Source organism: Anopheles bellator, chromosome 1 (assembly GCF_943735745.2).
Source record: "Anopheles bellator chromosome 1, idAnoBellAS_SP24_06.2, whole genome shotgun sequence".
NCBI lineage: Eukaryota > Metazoa > Arthropoda > Insecta > Diptera > Culicidae > Anopheles > Anopheles bellator.
In genome coordinates this window covers 56378367-56397436 of record NC_071285.1, presented here as the reverse complement: position 1 = coordinate 56397436, position 19070 = coordinate 56378367, and the positions used below count along the sequence as shown (strand labels likewise).

General features: G+C 57.0%; 2 protein-coding genes across 2 annotated transcripts; both read left to right on the top strand.

Annotated features, from left to right (window-relative positions):
* Positions 1–4481: 4481 nt before the first annotated feature.
* On the top strand, positions 4482–8982 carry LOC131215931 (transmembrane channel-like protein). The gene is made up of 8 exons (XM_058210325.1): positions 4482–4513; positions 4618–5149; positions 5212–5537; positions 5638–5748; positions 5809–6000; positions 6067–7546; positions 7619–7723; positions 7774–8982. Exons 1-8 carry the CDS (start codon positions 4482–4484, stop codon positions 8980–8982), a joined length of 3987 nt encoding a protein of 1328 aa, XP_058066308.1.
* A 2770-nt stretch (positions 8983–11752) lies between these two features.
* LOC131209398 (laminin subunit gamma-1) lies at positions 11753–19049 on the top strand. The gene is made up of 9 exons (XM_058202461.1): positions 11753–11902; positions 12691–13567; positions 14056–15447; positions 15525–15722; positions 16009–17425; positions 17491–17740; positions 17811–17897; positions 17967–18267; positions 18337–19049. The coding sequence occupies exons 1-9, from the start codon at positions 11753–11755 to the stop codon at positions 18546–18548; spliced, it is 4884 nt and encodes a 1627-aa protein (XP_058058444.1). The 3' UTR covers positions 18549–19049.
* The last annotated feature ends 21 nt before the right edge of the window (positions 19050–19070 follow it).

Sequence of the window (19070 nt, the reverse complement as noted above, 5' to 3'; positions counted from 1 at the left end):
ACTGAACCCTAATGTGTCTTTGCGAAAGTTGAAAATGATTGATGATCGGGACGGCACAGCCTGATGCTGATCCGGTTTTTTCGCACGCAACACAGCAGTTGGCTCTGCTGGCCTGACGTTTGATGCCGTGGGTCGTTCAAAAAGTTTGATGAATATTTCGAAGAAAGGACACCGTTGCAAACGCGACGTAAGGCAGCCTTTTGACATTTGGCAGATCCCACGTTCAATAATGATTATGTTTCAAATTTGACAGAAAAAAAACTCGGGAAAGCAAGTGAAAAACCGTTCGTTCTTTGACTTGATACTTTGGTTCGAGGGCTACTTAGACGTTAGGTGTTTTCCTGTTAGCTACAGTCTCTTTACATTATTTCCGTTGCGACGGTTAAGCAACAAGGGCATGAATGATGGGCTCCGGTCTCGTCGAAACTTGAACATGAAGTGAAGGATGTGTTCTCCGAGCCCTCCCTTGTCGGAACGTCCTTCACCGCTCGGCCGGCACCATCTCTTTCTCTAGCGTGTGGTGTCGGGTTTGGTTGGCAAATTGAATTCTCATCAAGTGTGAAAGGCTTTCGGTTTGCTCGGGTGCCATTACTCTCGTGGCCCAGATTTCTCATGCCCGTGGGGAGCGTTACCGACGGCGTTACAGTCACTTTGCCAATCTGACAGCTACTTAGGCCACGTGCATCATAAATTCGCGCGCTCGTCTCCCCGGGCACACCTCACAGAGGCTAATGAAAACCGACACGAGAAAGGCACGTCGCGAAAAAAAGCCACTCCGTTAGTGGCCCCTCGAACGGTGGCGGTTCAGAGAGAGCACGCCTCGCTGTTGGAATCGATAGGCACGGCGGCGGTCAGACCGGTTTCCCGCACTCGTACGCTCGTCAGAATACCCAAGAGCGTGGTGGTGTGCGCACCGTAACAGATAGTAATCTATCAAAGTCGCCACCGGCGTCGACCGAGAATGACTTGATTGGCCCCGCACCGAACGATAGACTTCCGCTGTGCGGGCCAACGCGCGAGTAACCGGTAACAACCGACACCGCCAGCACCGGTGGAGACGCCTGGTGGCCCGTGCCTTTTGCTGGGTCCGTAATTTTGCTTCGTGGAATTCTCGGCTCGTCGAGTTCACCACTGGATTTAAGCCGGCGTCGACCGCCCGCCCTCCCCGGGGGATTCCCAGAACACGAGGGTGCAATTTGTAGTCGCTTTCCGCCGCCGAGCCCCGGGGTTTGAAGCCATTTTACTTGACAGCTCGTCACTCACCCGGCCAACGCCCGGACCTATTCTTCACAGACGTGAATTGTAAATATTTATTGTACAGAGAGAGAAAGAGAAACACAAGCAGGCACGTCGGCGAACGAGCCCCACGATGGCCTCATTATGCATATGCGTGTGTCACCCGCGGAACGCATTTCGCGCAAACCTGCTGGTGCCCGCTGTCATTCCTGCCCGGAACGTGTGACAGTTCGCACGTGCTTCCGACGGCCTGTGCTGTGATTCTGTGTGTCCCCGGTGCACCGCACGGGATGAGTGGTCACGAGCCGGCGGGCCCGAGACGTGCTCGGAAGAAACCGTCCGGAATACTGAAGCTGGACAGCGGTGCACGCCGGCGGGAATCGTCCGGAAGTTCGCTGCTACAACTCGGCGGCGACGAGGTACCACCTGGTGGCGTGATTTGTTACGAAGCAAGCAGCGCTGCTAGGTGTCTGGACCACACCTGGCCTGGACAGGCGGCTTGGTATATCGTGCTCGCAACAGATTACGGCAATTTCTTATCCCACCGAACGGGGCTCGTCCCGCTGGATTGTTCGCGATAATCCAATCGTCCAATCGTCCGGATGGTGCATGATTGGGGGCCATTCGGTGGGACCGGCCCCGACCGTTTGAGATAGTTAGGCACCCGTCAGGCACCTCACCATCCCGCGTGGAGGCGCAAATTAATTGAGTGTAGTGAAGCAATAAAAAGTCCAGGACGCTCGCAAGGCCAGCCAACCTAGTGGAGGCACCTCCCCAAGTAGATTGGGAGACGTGGGAGGCGCGCGCGGAGCGGCCCTTTACTGCCATTTCGATTATTATCAACCAACCGGGGGGAGGGCGCCCACTAGGTCCTGGCCAGCCGTGGTCAGCAGGTGGCGGGCGCTCTAATGGAGCTTCCTGGGACGGAAAACCCATATCGTCCGCCGCGGGCGGTCACGATGCCGGGGCACGGCAGGCAGGAAGCAGAGGGAACCGTTATCCCTTCCATTCAAATGGCCGCCGGCCGTTGTCCGACCGTTTTTCTTACAATATTTGCCAAACCCTTGGCGCGCCATTGTTGAAGCGTGTGTTTGCGTGTGTCTGTACGAGGACTTTGCAAGAAAGCCGAAAGCCTTTCACGCTGGCAACCTTTGCGCTGCGATGTGGACCACAGTTGCCGCGAGTCCTTCCGAGCGAGCGCACACTCGCAGAGGGAAAGAGAGACGGATTCGAACGCCAAGACCTACGGGCTCGGCTCGGCGTGAAAGAGTGTCGTGTATCGTGCGGAGGAGCGATCGGTGTTCCAGCTTTCGCTCCAGTGTTCTGTGTGTAGCATTTACTGTAAATTGAACTTACCTTTTGGATCGAGGTTCGTCGTTGCCAAGGATAGCTGGAACACAGAAACGTGTGCTTGGATTACTCACCAACAGTGGATCCGCTAAAAGAATCGAACAAGAATCATTAATGTGATGTGAATTATTTAAGGTTTCCAGTGTCGGTAAACTCAAGAATATGTCTAAACTCTTACTAAAAATGGTGAACAATTAAGCAATTTTGGAAGCTCAAGCTCGAATTCGGTAACTGTGACTGGAGTTAACATTTCCTCCACAGGGCTCTGGGATGCTTTTGGTCTCGCAGAGCTCTTCGATGCTTCTCGATATGCGAGCCTGTCATCGGTCAACGGTTACGCTAAACGTCAAAACGGTTTGAATCAGACAAAAATTTAACAAAACATTTCGCACAACCCCAAAAAAGATGCTAAACGACAATGCTAAGAAAGCCAAAGCTAGGTTCACGCGGTTCGCCCCAACAACCGGTTCGGTTGTGCCCCATTTTGGCCCACCATTTGCACGTCCTTCAAACAACGCCCACCCAGTCATTCCACAAGGATTTTATAGGGCACCAAAATGTAACCATTACGCCGGTGGTTTTTTTCTGTGTGCTGGGAACGAAACACACCCCGAAACCAAGGAATTCCTTCGCCCCGGCACCATGAATGGAAGGCTCTCCGGTCTTTAGGCGCGCCGAAAATGACATCCCACCGTCGTCATCGTCGTCGGGGAGGCCACGCAACGCCTTTTTTCGGTGTTGCTTGTTTGGTGTCTGACTTGTCGAGCAAACAAACCCGGCCCGGCACGGAACAACCTGTGACACGCGAATCGTCATCACTGCTGTCTGTTCTTGAGGGTGGCCCAGAAGGGATGCCCGGTGTTGCGGGTGGCTAATTAATGGGCGAAATGCCCTCACACACCGTAACTTGTCGTGGCATCGTGACACTGGTTCGCTCTCCTTGACGTTCTAACACACACACACATCCTGTGCCGTGGTGTGCTAGTCAAGTCACGTCCACGGTCCCTCCGTTCTCTCCGGTTCCACGCACATAGTAATGAGACCGATTATTAATGGAGCCGCTTGCCGCGTAATCAATTATCATTCGATGTCGGAGTCGCCCAGCGGCCGACGTCATTTCCTGCGAACCGACGCTTAGGAAGACCCTGCACGGGGCGGACAAGAGTTGGAAATTATCGTCCCGTCCAGAGAGAGGGTGGCAATGGGGCAAAGTAAACTCCTTTAGACGATCAACAGACCGCACCGTGTCTGTGGCACATCGATATCGCCCGACCTGGCTGGCTGGTGGTCTCGCTCGCTTTTAATCGCTTAAAGCATCAGAACTGCTGCTGCCTCTGGCAGTCTATTTATAAAATGACGGGCGCCGAGGCCAAAAATAGGAAACTCCGATTAAAAATTCTGTATTCAAACGCGGCAGGCGCGTCTAATTGTCAGCGGGACTTATTTTAGATTCCTGGATCGTTGCCTACTTGATTTCCACACACTTCAGGTGGTCACTAACTGTACCGCCGATGAGTTCTGCACGGGAAATGCAGGCTATTAGTCGGTGGGCAAGTTGGTCCGTAACTGGTTCCGGTTGCTTTTGACAGCTCTCACCACCATCATCGTCGGTTTCGCCGCAACTCTCCGTCACCTGGGCCTTTCCGCCCATACGCGCTCCGCCGAGTGGCGAGTGGGGCGGCGGCGTTGACCAGCCCCAGCGCAGCGCAGTGGACAGTGATTTAAGTACCGAACACCAACATCCGGTTCCGGTCGAGATTCCGCGTGAAACAATTAGCGCAGCTGATGGGGGAGATGGCCGACAGACTACAGCAGCAGCAACGGCAAGTAAACAACCCCGGGGACCATCGAAGGAACGAACGAAGGTGCACTCTGTGAGCACCGGAAGTGCTGTCATGAAAGCGCCGGATACGCCTCTCTACACTGGGTAAGTAGTCCCGCGGCGGTCCCGGAAACCGGTCCCCACTTCAGCCCTAGCGCCCACCCCGTCAACTGACTGCTACAAATTGCTTCCGGTCCTGGCCTTCGCAGTGCCGAAATCTTCCCCGGCGGGCACGAGGGTCCTGCCGACAACACCGACTTCAACGACGACGATGAGGACTACTCGGCCAGTATTAATGCAATCATCCAGCGGAAAGCAAGTGTTAAGAAACGGCGCGGCTACAAGGGTCACCGGCGTGCATCGAGTCCGCTCAGCCAGATGATGGGACTGCCGGGTGGAGCCGAATCGGCGGCCGGTGGGGACCGTCGGTCCGGCGGTGATAGGCGTCGCTCGAGTATCTACACGACGAGTTCGGGCGAAACGGGCATCACGCTGCCGGAGGACTCGATGCGGGGCGAAGAGTCGGCCGGCGGCCGGCAGGACAAACTGTTCGACACGATCCGGCTCCACAAGGAGGTGCTGCAGACGGTGAAACTGCAGCCGATCAGCATGAAGCGCAAACTGAGGTTGGTCCAGCAGGCGAAGAGTTACATCACCCGGCACGAGGGTGCCCTGCAGGAGCACTTCACCTCCCGGACGGCGCGCAGTCTGTTGGCACAGTTCAGCATCTTCCTCACGACGGTCAGTAACCATGGTGGAGTACGCTAAAAAGATATGATGGCGAATGGCTCTCTTCTGAACAGAAATGGCAACAGCTACTGCGTGAGTTGGCCAACCTGGCCACGTACCTTATACCCTGGGAGTCGCGCATCAAAGAGATCGAGTCCCACTTCGGTTCGGTCGTCGCGTCGTACTTCACCTTCCTTCGGTGGCTCTTTTCGGTCAACATCGTCATCTCGGTGCTGCTCGTGGTGTTCATTATGGTACCGGAGGAGATCTACGTCGACGCGGACAAGGCCAAGTGCGACATCCGGAAGACGATGTCGCGCCAGGAGCGGGCCCTGACGCGCAACTTCAGCACAATCTGGGAGTTCGAGGGACCGCTCAAGTACTCGATCCTTTTCTACGGGTCAGTGTGCGCCTAGAGTGAACAGACTTCAATGGGCGTATCGAGCGGGAACCTTTCGTATAAGTCATGTATCCGGTGTTCTTGCGTCTACTTCTTGCAGCTACTACTCCACGTTCTCCGGTGCCATCGCCTGGGGTTACAATCTGCCGTTGGCTTACTTTTTCACCGGCCTGGTCGTGTACATCTACAGCTTTGTCGCCACGCTGAAGAAGTAAGGGACTCTTGCTGGAGCCTGCTTGCCCAATGCGAATAATAATCCTCCTTCGTACAGAATGGCGGAGAACTCGCGAATGTCGAAGCTGTCGTCGAAAGACGATGAGTACGTGTTCTCCTGGAAGCTGTTCACCGGGTGGGACTACATGATCGGCCACATGGAGACGTCCCAGAACCGGATGGCGTCCATCATTCTGGGCTTCAAGGAGGCCCTACTGGAAGAGGCGGAAAAGAAGAAGGACACCCAAAGGTATGGTTCCTGCTTCCTGTGGGCGCTGTCCTCCTAATGCTCCCTGTTTCTTCCGCACCATTCTAGCTGGAAGATCATTCTGCTGCGGATTCTAGTCAACTTTCTCATCCTGGGACTGCTGGTGATCTCGGCGTACGAGGTCATTCTGGTGGTGAAGCGCTCGATGGACATCACGGACACGGACTCGTGGTGGCGGCGCAACGAGATCACCGTCGTGATGTCACTGATCTCATTCTTCTTCCCGATGATCTTCGAGGCACTGGGCATAATGGAGTACTACCACCCGCGGAAGCAACTACGTATCCAGCTGGCCCGCATCATGGTGCTGAATATGCTGAACCTCTACTCGCTGATCTTCGCCCTGTTCGACAAGATCGCTCACATGACGGGCGAGCTGCGGCGGATCAAACCGACCAACTTCACCACGTCCGCCGAGCTGTGCTTCGTGCCGGACACTAGCGAACGCTGGGGTGGGATGATGCTGCCCCCGGACGTTGGTGTTACCGGGGCCCCAGGGCACGACTCCGCCTCCCTCGCGATGCTAGGTGCGTTGGGGGACGTGAATCGTTCCGTGGCGGCCGGTTGCTACAAGGTGATCGCCAACTGTACCAACACACTGCTGACGACCCTGCTGCTGACGAACCTGTCCACCGTCGCCAATCCGGAGCTACCGGGAAGTACCGCGGCCACGTTTCCACCGACGACCAACCTACCAGCCACGACCGTGAGAAGTTACTACTACTCGTCGTTCGACGGGCGGTACGACTACGACGACGAGGGCATGGCGGACTACCTGGAGCACCGGGCCCGGTTACTGCCGAACGATAAACTGGACGGAGTGCCGATCAACAAGCGTGAAGCGCCCCCGCCGAACGATACGGATCCGGTGTTTAGCCCAGACGCTTTCAGCGATGACGTCAGCTCAACAACGATCGACAGTTCTCTGGCGACGGCCACAGCTAGTGTGCCGGTGACGGACGGAAGCACTGAGGCGTTTCAAACGATGACCTACACCGAGCTGTACAAGTATGTGACCGACGGGAGGTACGACGAGTTCCTGGCGGCGTACTACTACTCCGAAGAGGACGACGATGACGACGATGCGGAGTATGAAGCGAATCAGTTTCTCACCTCGAAGGAACTACAGGACACCTTGTCCACGTCCACCGAGCGATCGGTTTCTGTGCCGCCAACAACGGGAACCGTGACAACCGAGACAGACTACGATGCTCAACCGTTGCCGGCGCTTACGACGGATGCGAGCACCGCTTCCGTGGCTCCACCAAGCACAACGGTGTACGGCGAAGATAGTGTGTCTACGGGTTCGGATGAGCTCGGGACGACCACAGCAACGACCAGTTCCACCTCGGAGGATGCACCTCCGATCGTGACCACCGAAAGCGCTAGTCTCTGCTATCGTTGGGTGTGCCCAGTGGCCGATACCATGGACGAGAAGGACAGCAAGTACCGGGACGCGGACATACGGTCGCTCTGCTGGGAAACCATGTTCGGGCAGGAGTTGGCCAAGCTAACCGTCATGGATTTGGTAAGTCCAGATTTCCAGAGTGAACGTTGCTTGGTTTCTTCACGTTCAGGTTTCCTCTCTCGCCTTGCACAGCTCGTCACCATCGTGTCCACACTGATCATGGACGTTATCCGGGCGCTCTTCGTGCGGTACATGAACAACTGCTGGTGCTGGGATCTGGAGAAGAAGTTTCCAATGGTAGGTGTGTCCATGTTCTGTCTCACTTACACCAACTTGCTCCATTCCAGTACGGTGACTTCAAGATCGCGGAAAACATCCTGCATTTGGTCAACAACCAGGGCATGGTGTGGATGGGTATGTTCTTCTCCCCGGGGCTGGCCGTGCTCAACATCGCCAAGCTGGTCGTCATCCTTTACCTACGCTCCTGGACCGTGCTAACGTGCAACGTCCCGCACGAAGTCGTATTCCGGGCGTCCCGTTCGAACAACTTCTACTTTGCGCTACTCCTGACGATGCTCTTCCTGTGCGTTCTACCCGTGAGCTACGCGATCGTGTTCCTCGAACCCTCCTGGCACTGTGGTCCGTTCTCGAACTCCAACCGGATCTACCACCTGCTCACGAACGCCACCGAGCGAATCGTGCCGGAAATGATCACCAAGTACATCGTGTCACCGGCCGCCATCATCCCACTGCTCGTGCTCCTCATTCTGATCATTTACTACCTCATCTCGCTGACCGGATCGCTGCGCGAAGCCAACCAAGATCTGAAGCTGCAGCTGCGTAAGGAACGCACCGAAGAGCGGCGCAAAATGTTCAAGATCGCTTCCAGCACCCAGCAGCAGCAACAGCAACCCGGGAGCGGCGCGAACGGGCCCGGGATCAACGGATTGTCGAGTTCCTGGCACAAGGTGCTGGACTCTACGCAGCTGCGGCTCCAATCGACCACCGACAATGCAACCACCGACTCGGAGAACTCGGCCACCAAACATAAGGAGCTGCTACAGCGCATGATGAAGCGGGCGCTTCAGAAGGAACAGTCCGTCGACGGGGTGGCCGATCCCCCCGGAGGACCGCTCCTGCCGGTGGTCGGGACGGAGAACGAAAAACAACAGCGCACCCACAGGAAGCCCGAACCGGAAGCGGAAGTGTTCCGTTTCGATGCGCGTACCGTCGAGCAGATCCACCGGGCCGACCGACGAGTGGCGGTCGAGAAGGATGAAGATCGCACGGTGGAACAGGGGGTTGCGGGAGCAGGGAGCAAGAGCAAGTTCGATAGGACGCGCCCCTCAACGGCGGAACGCTTCCGGATGGCGGCCCGGGCGGAACGGCAGCGGATGCAGAACCAAACGGCCGACTGGATCGAACAGATACCGGTCATTACGATTAGCAAAACTTCGAGCGACGAGTGCATCATCGACTCCGATCCGGACCGGGGTGACGAGCGGGTCGAGCCGCCTCCGCCACCGCCAGCCCCTCCGAAGAAGGGCGCAAAGTGACGGGCCGGACGGGTGCTACTCCCCCTCATAAGTGTACTTTTTGGCATTCAAAAACAGCAACAGTCTGTGTGCGTGATCTTCGTATGTGCACCACTTTTTCTACTATGTGTGTATTTATCCGAGAGGCCGCGACCGAAAGGCAGCATTTGAGAGCCGAAATATATTTGATGTTGAACGGTTTTATTCGGGTAGGGAGAAAATCATTCGCAATCCGAAAAGTGCTCGATCGCGATCATATAGGGATTGTAGGGATAGATTGTGATAGAGTCAATCGATTGTTTTGCAAGATCTATCTCTGAGCTGTTTAATCTGCTTCCTTCGCATTAGGATTAGGGTTTCCGCCCTAGCGCTAGCTTAACCCGTCATTGACCCACTTAATGCGACGGTGCCGAAGAAGACGGCCGCTGATGGTTCCCCTGATCGTACGGTCGATCGCGACTGCACTATGGTCCTCTAGAATCGTGCGCTGCAACAGAACAAAAACCAAAAAGGTTGGCCATGATGAAAAACGAAAGAGTAAACCAAAAACTTCTGCATCTGAGTCACCGGTCTCGGGAAATGATCGTTAAGACCAAAATAAAACCGAAGTCCGCCACGATCGCTAGCTGCAGCATATGCTGCTGCCGACAAATGCAGCATAAAACACGCGTGGCTCGAAGACACGCACACCATCACACGCGATCGAACTGTCACTTTCAGCGCTCGATCGTTGACGCGATGTGCGGCACCCTGTGCTGCGATATTCAAACGATCAGTGCCCGTGTGTAGTGGTGTGCCGCATCGTGGAATAAAAATAAAGTCCCTAAGCGCCCTCACCCACACACGCGGACCGAGGGTGCGAGCATAGAAAAATCATAACCCCAGCACGATCGTCGGATCGCACTTTCGGCAGTTGCATTCGGGATTCCGTCGGAATTTGACGTTTTCAGCAGTTTCAGTGTGTTTCGCGGGACGCCAACGTCACCGTGGATTGTGTGCCATCGTGTGGTGGCCCCGCAACCCTACGCCAGGTGGGCCGCGCTGGGCAAAGGTAGTCCCCCGGTTTGTTTGGAGTTTGGGCCAGCGATCTCTTCTCAATCCGTGGGCCAGGTGTGAACAGCAGCGAAGACCCATGGAAATTCTTCCCGTCGGAAGAGATTTTTGCTGCTGCAGCTACAAAACGAATGTTTTTCTTTCACCGCACGCTTCCCACTGTTCGCCAGCGGGAAGGCGAACGATCATATGTGTGCGGCGTGCGTGCGTGACTGTATGTGTGCTGGATATATTCCTCGATCCTCCTCCTCATCGGCCGCTCGGCGCTGTGCTCTCTGGGATGTGAAAATGATCTTTACCATTCGAAGTCGAAGACAACGCTCGGACCGGCGACGACTACCAAGGCTTGAGCCAAATGATCGCTGCTCCGGTGTTGCTAGGTGCGATCCGAGTCCTCGCAGGGAAGTGATACCCAAGAGCACTGTGAAGCGAATGTGAAACGAAAGTGAAACCAAACGAGAGGCACCACAATCTTTTCCGGTTCTCGGCCAAGCACACAGGCCACTCGTTTGCTATCAGCAACGGAACCGATAAGAGCCGGCCCCGCCATCGCAGTAGCCCCCCTCTGGGGCTGGCTGCCTACCGTTCCGTTCCGGGTGTACTCATTCCGGCGAACCAAGATTGGATCGAAATCCACGTGAAACTCATTCACTCCTCCTCGGCAGGGAAAACGGCAACTGGAAACCCCTAGGGGCCCAGCTGGGGCGTGCTGTGGCTGCAATCGGAGAACCGTCTCGCCTGCAGCTGTCGGTGCATTCTTTGCTGGCCGGCAAAGCTGGTGCTGGTGGGGGACGTCTCGGTCGGTTCACGGTTTTTTTATCAACTCTGATGACGCCATCAAAAGGCAAATGTTGTTGTAAGCAAAAAATCTCCGCTCCACTCGGCATGTGTTTGCGGAGCAACAATGTGTCCGGTGCCTCCGGTGCTGCTGGCCGTTCGGGTGGAATTATGAAATCATTCCTTATTTCGTTTCACTTGCAGCAGATGTTACAGAGACCGCGACTGGTCTTGGTCTTCCGTTTGGTGGGGGGCGGCGTGTGGATCTGTTTACATTCACACACAGTCACAGGATCGTCGTCTTACGACGATCGATCCGCAGATGCTTGCCTCACTGTTTATCGAACGCGACGAGGCGATCGCGCAGCACTAATGTTTAACGCGCTAAGACTTTGCGCATGTGAAATGTGTGACTTCACCGAGCTCCGCATGTTCTATGATCTCAACATCCATCGCCTTTGGCCCACACATTTGGGGCCTCGATCTCTCTCTCTCTCTCTCTCGCCCACTCGCTGAGTCTCACCCGGAATATCGCTCGTTTTCTCACTCTCACTCACTCTCTATCGCTCTCTCTCTCTCTCGACAACTCTTTCCGGGACCATCTTGCACACAGGGCGCGCGCGCGTCTCGTAGGAAGCTGCCCTGAATCCTCTAGCTCTAGTGGCCGATAAGCAAGCAGAGCCGCAGCTCCGGAGCTTCGGTACCACAGAGGCGATGTGTCTTCCGGTCCGTGCGCTGGTCTCGTAGAAACGTGTACCCAGAATCCGAATTTCCAGTAGTGAATTCCGTACTGGTGTTGTGAAAATAGTGGCAGCCGTGAACGGTGTGTGCTGGTCGTGAAGCCTAAAATAGAGAAGGCAGTGTAGTGCCACAGAACAGATCACTGTGGTGGACGGTCCCGGTGTTCGGAAGCGGAAGTGTGTTCCTCCGGGAGCGACTTCAGAAGGTGTGCCAAAAAATCATGACGCCCAGAATGCGGTCCCGCGCCGCCGTCTGGATCGCTGGAGCGATCGTCGTACTTACCGTAGCGTCCGGTCCGGCCGCGAGTGCTAATGAAAACATTCACTACAGCCCACCACTGGAATGCGTCGATCCGTACGGCCGACCGCAGGTAAGGGACGGTAGATTCCGGGGGACAAACTTTGCTGATTAGCACCTCTCACTGTTTTACGGTTTCAGCGAATGGCTACTAGATCACTCGCTTCGTGCAGTTTTTGAATCCACAGCAAAATGAGGCTGCTGATGAGGGTTACTAGATCGACGACCATTCGTGGGGAATCGCCGAAACTATTTTTTTCCCCAAAATGCCTGCCAGATAGTGGCGAGCCACTAGGTCATCCGAAGAAGACCCTTTGACATTCTTTCCTTATCACATCGCCACATCAAAACCCGCCTCGAATGTGACGAAAGTAGCGCTCGGAAACGGTAGGGCAGATACGGGATTGGCTCGCTCGAAATTGTGCGATCTTGCCCTTCATAATCGAGACCTCTAGTGTGTGTGCCGTACCGGCTCAATTAGCAACAATTGTTGCGGTCGCATCACAATTAGCAAAAAGCGGTGTAATGAGGGCTCCTCCGAAGGGTTCTCATCGTACGCGGCGGCAATTGGCAGTTAGGACGACCTCCGGAACTCTCCACCGTGACGAGTCTGGAGTGGTCGTTTGTGAGAATTCATTGATAATGGAGCACTGTGTGGAGACTTCTGTCGCTCCGCTCCGGAAGCGGCTTTATCAGCCTATTTTAAACCGTTTTGTTCTTGCGGGCGCGATAAGCGGACGTACTCCTCTCGAGTTGTGACCGAAAAGGTCTTGACTGTGTGTAACCTCTCCCTTTCTCTCTCTCTCTCTCTTTCTGATCGGCGGGGGGGTTGTTTCTTCCGCTCCGCGCGCGTCTTCGTAGCGCTGCATCCCGGAGTTTGAGAATGCGGCCTACCAGCTGGAGGTGGAAGCGACGAACACGTGCGGGCACGACGGCGATACGGATTTCTGCGTCCAGACGGGCTACTCGAACCGGAAGAGCTGTGACGTGTGCCACGCGGGCCAGCACTCGCCGAACTACCTGACCGACTTCCACGACCAGAACCACCCGACCTGGTGGCAGTCGGAGACGATGTTCGAGGGTGTGCAGTACCCGAACCAGGTCAATCTCACGCTGAAGCTGGGCAAATCCTTCGACATCACCTACATCCGGCTGGTGTTTCACTCGCCCCGCCCGGAGTCGTTTGCCATCTACAAGCGCGTCACCCCGAACGGGCCCTGGATACCTTACCAGTACTACAGTGCAACCTGCCGCGATACGTACGGGCTGCCGGACTCGCTGTCCGTGATGACCGGGGAGGACGAGTCGCGGGCGTTCTGCAACAGCGAGTACAGTGACATCTCGCCCCTGCGCGACGGTAACATTGCGTTCTCGTCGCTCGAGGGACGCCCGTCCGCGATCAACTTCGAGCACCACCTGGAGCTGCAGCAGTGGGTCACGGCCACCGATATTCGGATTTCGCTCGACCGGCTCAACACGTTCGGGGACGAGGTGTTCGGGGACGCACAGGTCCTGAAGTCGTACTTCTACGCGATCGCCGATATCGCGGTCGGGGCGCGCTGCAAGTGCAACGGACATGCGAGCGAGTGCACGACCAGCACCGGACTGGAAGGCCAGCGGACGCGCGTCTGCAAGTGCATGCACTACACCGACGGTCCCGATTGCGACCGGTGCCTGCCGTTCTACAACGATGCGCCGTGGGGCCGCGCCACGTCCAAGAACGTGCACGAGTGCAAACGTAAGTACGGGACTCAAGACCCAACCAAACTGCCGTTAGCTTTCGCGCCGAACGCGCGACGGGTTTCCGTTTTCGGAGCGCTGCTCCTGCGGGAACAGCTTCCACTGGCGTGGCCCTTTTATGGGCCCTCGATGCCGAATCGGGCGAGCGGGCGATCGAGTGGCTCGCGAGTGCTGTTCGGTGGTCGAGAAAGCATTCCAAAGCCACACACTCGCCCGTTACGCTGGCACCATGAAGCATCGTCGTCGTCGTACCGTCTGCTGGCTGTTGGTGCTGGTGCTGCTCCTGGCCGCGGACAGCACGGAACCGTTTACGTACTACACCCGCCGCGAGCCTAAAAGTGCACGAAATCAGCGTTATTTTGGTTATCTGGTCAACAGTAAGCCCGTCAGCTGGGGTCTGGCCATCTCCGAGGCCTGCTACTTCCGAGTGCGCGTTCGTAGACAATCCTCTTAATTCTCTCTCTCTCTCTGCCATTCTCACTTCAGCCTGCAACTGCAACGGGTACTCCACCAAGTGTTTCTTCGATCGCCATCTGTACAACCTGACCGGGCACGGTGGCCACTGCATGGACTGCGGTGCGAACCGCGACGGTCCGAACTGCGAGCGGTGCAAGGAGAACTTTTTCATGCGCGAGGACGGCTACTGCATCAACTGTGGGTGCGATCCGGTCGGTTCCCGGTCGCTGCAGTGCAACGCGGAGGGCCGCTGCCAGTGCAAGCCGGGGGTGACGGGTGACAAGTGCGACCGGTGCGATGCCAACTACTTCAACTTCGGCCCGCACGGCTGCCAGCCGTGCAACTGTGACGTGCGGGGCTCGCTGGACAACGCACCGTCCTGTGACCCGGTGACGGGTGTTTGCGCCTGCAAGGAGAACGTCGAGGGCCGCCACTGCCGCGAGTGTCGCCTGGGGTACTTCAACCTCGACGCGGACAACAAGTTCGGCTGTACGCCGTGCTTCTGCTATGGCCACACGCTCGAGTGTACGAGTGCCGGCGGTTACTCGATCGTTTCGACGACTTCGAACTTCAACAAGCACAAGGAAAAGTGGACCGCCGTCACGGATACGGGCGTCCCGGCGGACGTAAAGTACAACTCGCACAGCCAGTCGATCGGGGTCGGGGCGAGCGCCGGCTACCGGGCGGTTTACTTCCTGGCCCCGGACCGCTTCCTCGGTGATCAGCGGGCGTCCTACAATCGGCTGTTCAAGTTCCGGCTACAGCTGGTGGGGCAGCAGCGTGTCGACGTCAGCCCGTACGACGTGGTGTTCCAGAGCGGCAACAGCAGCATCTCGCTGCCGATCTTCGCCCAAAACCAGCGCATGCCGAGCGAGGAGTCGCACGAGTTCTCGTTCCGCCTGCACGAGAACCCCGAGTACACGTGGACACCTTCGAACTCGGCCCGCGGGTTCATGTCGATCCTGAGCAACCTGACAGCGATCAAGATCCGGGCGATCTACAGCGACCACGGTGAGGCCGTGCTGGACGATGTGGAACTGCAGACCGCTCACCGCGGCGCTGCCGGACGTCCGGCCACCTGGATCGAGCAGTGCACCTGCCCCGTCGGCTACCTGGGCCAGTTCTGTGAATCGTGCGCCCCCGGCTACCGGCACAACCCGGCTCGAGGAGGCCCGTTCATGCCGTGTGTGCCATGCGACTGCAACAAGCACGCGGAGATCTGCGATTCGGAAACGGGGCTGTGCATCTGCCAGCACAACACGGCCGGCGACACGTGTGACAAGTGCGCCAAGGGTTACTATGGCAACGCGCTCGGCGGAACGCCGTACGACTGCAAGCGCTGCCCGTGCCCGAACAATGGCGCCTGTATGCAGATGGCCGGCGACACCGTCATCTGTCTCGAGTGTCCGGTCGGATACTTCGGTAAGGAACATCGTTGTGCCCGTCTGTTTCCCGTCTTTTGCCTCACCAGAGCACTGCGCTTGTTTTTTTCCACACAGGACCACGGTGCGAGCTGTGCTCCGACGGTTACTATGGTGATCCGACCGGTGTGCATGGTGCGGTACGCGTTTGCCAGGCGTGCGACTGTAACGGCAACGTGGACCAGAATGCGGTCGGAAACTGTAACCGCACGACCGGCGAGTGCCTGAAGTGTATCCACAACACGGCCGGTCCACACTGCGACCAGTGTCTGCCGGGTAAGTGTGAAGGCGTCGCGAAGGTGTTTATCAATCAGCTGTAGGGCGATAGCTCCCGAGTGTGATAAGATAATAGGCTACAGTTGGTCAACTTGCCCGTGGTCACAGTAGACATGGGGGATCAGCCCCAGTAGAAATGAAGCGTTTGTTGGGCACCGTGCACCTGTTTTGCCTGTTGTTGTCCAGTGCTCTAGGGCTCTGCGGCGATGGTACTACCTATGCTGCTGCTTCCGGGTAGTTCGGCGAAAAGGTGACTAATTCTTTTTTCGGCCACCCCGCTTTCTAGGACACTTTGGAGACCCACTGGCGGAACCGCACGGCAGCTGCGAGGAGTGTAGCTGCTACCCGCGCGGTACGGAACAAACGGAGAAGGGCATCTCGATCTGCGACTCCATCAGCGGCAACTGTCACTGCAAGCCGGCCGTCGTGGGCCGGACGTGTAACGAGTGCAAGAACGGCTACTGGAACATCGTGTCCGGCAACGGGTGCGAGAGCTGCGGGTGCGACCCGATCGGTAGCTTCAACTCGTCCTGCAACACGTTCACGGGCGAGTGCTTCTGTAAGCCGGGCGTGATCGGCAAGAAGTGTGACAAGTGTGCGGCGGCCCACTACGGCTTCTCGGACGACGGGTGTCACTCGTGCGATTGCGATCCGAGCGGCTCGAAGGGTTCCCAGTGCAACCAGTACGGGCAGTGTCCGTGCAATGACAACGTCGAGGGGCTGCGGTGCGATCGGTGCAAAGAAAACAAGTACGACCGGCACCAGGGCTGCCTGGATTGCCCGGCGTGCTACAATCTGGTGCAGGACGCGGCCAACGAGCACCGGGCCAAGCTGGCCGAGCTGAGCCAGATCCTGCAGGAGATCCAATCGAAACCGATCGTGATCGACGACAACGAGTTCGCCGGGAAGCTGCACGCGGTGCAGGAGAAGATCGACATCCTGGTCGAGGACGCCAAGAGCGGATCGGGCGGTGGCGAGAAAACGCTCAACGAGATGCTGAAGGACCTGGAGGGTCGGCTGCGGGACGTGCAGAAGCTGCTGGACAATGCGGACCAATCGCTGGAGGTCACGAACCGGAAGATCCACAAGGGTGGCTACAATGCGACGCTGGCCAACGCCAAGATTCAGGACGCACGGCGCCAGCTGGACGATGCGGTGGAGCTGCTGCAGACCGAGGGCAACACGGCGCTCGGTCGGGCGCGAGAAATCTCGAGCCACCTCGGTAACCAGACGAACCAGATCAGTGGCATCTCGCGCGAGGCCCGACTGTACGCCGACCGGTTCAAGGCGGAAGCCGACGCCAACATGAAGCAGGCCCAGGAGGCGCACGAGAAGGCGTCGGAAGCGCTCCGGAAGGCGAACAATGCGATCACGCAGCAGTCCAACATCACGCAGGAGCTGGACTCGACGATCGCGACCGAAATTGGCGAGGCCCGGGAAAAGCTGAGTGCCGTCTCGAAGCTGACCGAGCAGGCGCTCACCCGGGCGCGCGAAGTCAACGACGAAGCGCTGACCCTGTTTGCGGCTGTCAATCGGACGACCCCGCCGAACATCGACATCAATCAGATGAAGAAGGAAGCGGCCCAGTACAACCGGGAAGCGGACCGCATCGCGGAGGAGCTGGCTAGCAAGATCGCCGAGCACGCGAAACTGCTCGACAACGTCGATGCGAATATCGAGCTGGCCGATGCGCTGCTCAACAGGTAAGCTCCCTCGCTCTCGTGCCCTTCGGTTTGAGTGACAAAATCCATCTCCCGCGCACGCGCAGAGCCCAGCTGCAGAAGGAGGACGCGGTGGAAGCCCTGAAACAGCTACAGTACGCCAAGGAGCTGGCCGAGAAGGCGGTGGCCGAAGGTGATGGCACCCTGCGGAAGGCCAACTACACCTACCAGACGTTGGCCGGGTTCAAGAATCAGGTCGAGGAGTCGTCCAAGCGAGCGACGGACGCACTCAATCTGGTGCCCAACATCGAACGGCAGATCTACAACTCCCGCGAGCTGCTCCAGCGAGCCGAAGAGGTAAGGTCCGCGACGGTCGACCCGCGTGAATGTGCGTAACTCAAGCCATTGGACCGATTCGATTTTGTAGGCCCTTCAAGCTGCCAGTCGTAATGCGGGCGATGCGCGAAAGAATGCACAGACAGCACAGGACAAGTACGCCGAGGAAGCCTCAAAGGTGAGTGACGAAGGCGACGAAGGTGACCCAACACCTCTGATAAAAACCTCCGCCCGCCTATCGCTATAGCTTGCGGAAAGTATCAAGAAACGTGCCAACGCAACCAAGAACACGGCGCGGGATCTGCACCACGAAGCGGATCAGTTGAACGGGCGACTGGCCAAGACCGACAACCGGCTCGAGGAGCGAGAGGCCCAGATTCGGAAGGACCTGAATCTGACGAACGAGGCGAAGGAAAAGGTCGGCCAGGCGCAGCTCAACTCGCACGAAGCGAAATCGCAGGTCGACAAAGCGCTGAAGGAAGTGAATCTGATCATGCAGGAACTGGCCAACTTGCGCGAGATTGATGTGAACAGTTTGGACGATTTGGGTATGTGTCAAACAGAACGGCACCGAACCGACACCGAGAGATTACTTGATTCCTCTCCCCTATCGACAGAGCGCCGACTGAGTGCGGCCGAAAAAGAGCTGGAGGACGCCCAGCTGACCAGACGGCTTAACACGCTGACGGAGGCGAAGAATGTGCAGAACCAGAACATCAAGAGCTATCAGCGCGAGCTGGGCGAGCTTCGGTTGGAGGTGGAAAACATCGAGCTTATAGCCAAATCACTGCCACCCGGGTGCTTCAAGCGCACTCACCTCGAACCGTAACTCTTCCCTTTTTTATACATTAAGAAGTGGGCGCGTAGCAGTACCGTACTCTAGACACCGCGATCGAACAACGTAAACCATGTGCCACAAACCCCTCCCCATACTAATGCTGCACGGACGGATCGTCGTGATCGACGTTCCGCTGCCGACCCGTCGTCGTCGGTGTAGCTGCTTGCCGGAAATGGGGCCCGCGTGCGATAGCTTGTAAGTGAATATAATATTTAACTGATCCAAAACGAATCGAATCACACGACGGCGACAATAGCGACACAGCCGCACACTGTGGCACATCCTCTCTCACCATACACACCCGGGGGGCGTAACGACGGTGGGACGGGAACACACTAGTTCCATTGCTGTCCGGGAGGATCTTCACGGTGATCCTCGGTTGGTCCCGTGCTCTCTACGTGCACTCTGCGTCTTCTCTGCCCCTGGGTGCGTGTCCATCTTGTGTTCAACAGTTCAAGCCGGAAACAGGAAGAGGCAATAAAAGGAATGAACTCATACTAAACTCCGGTTGTG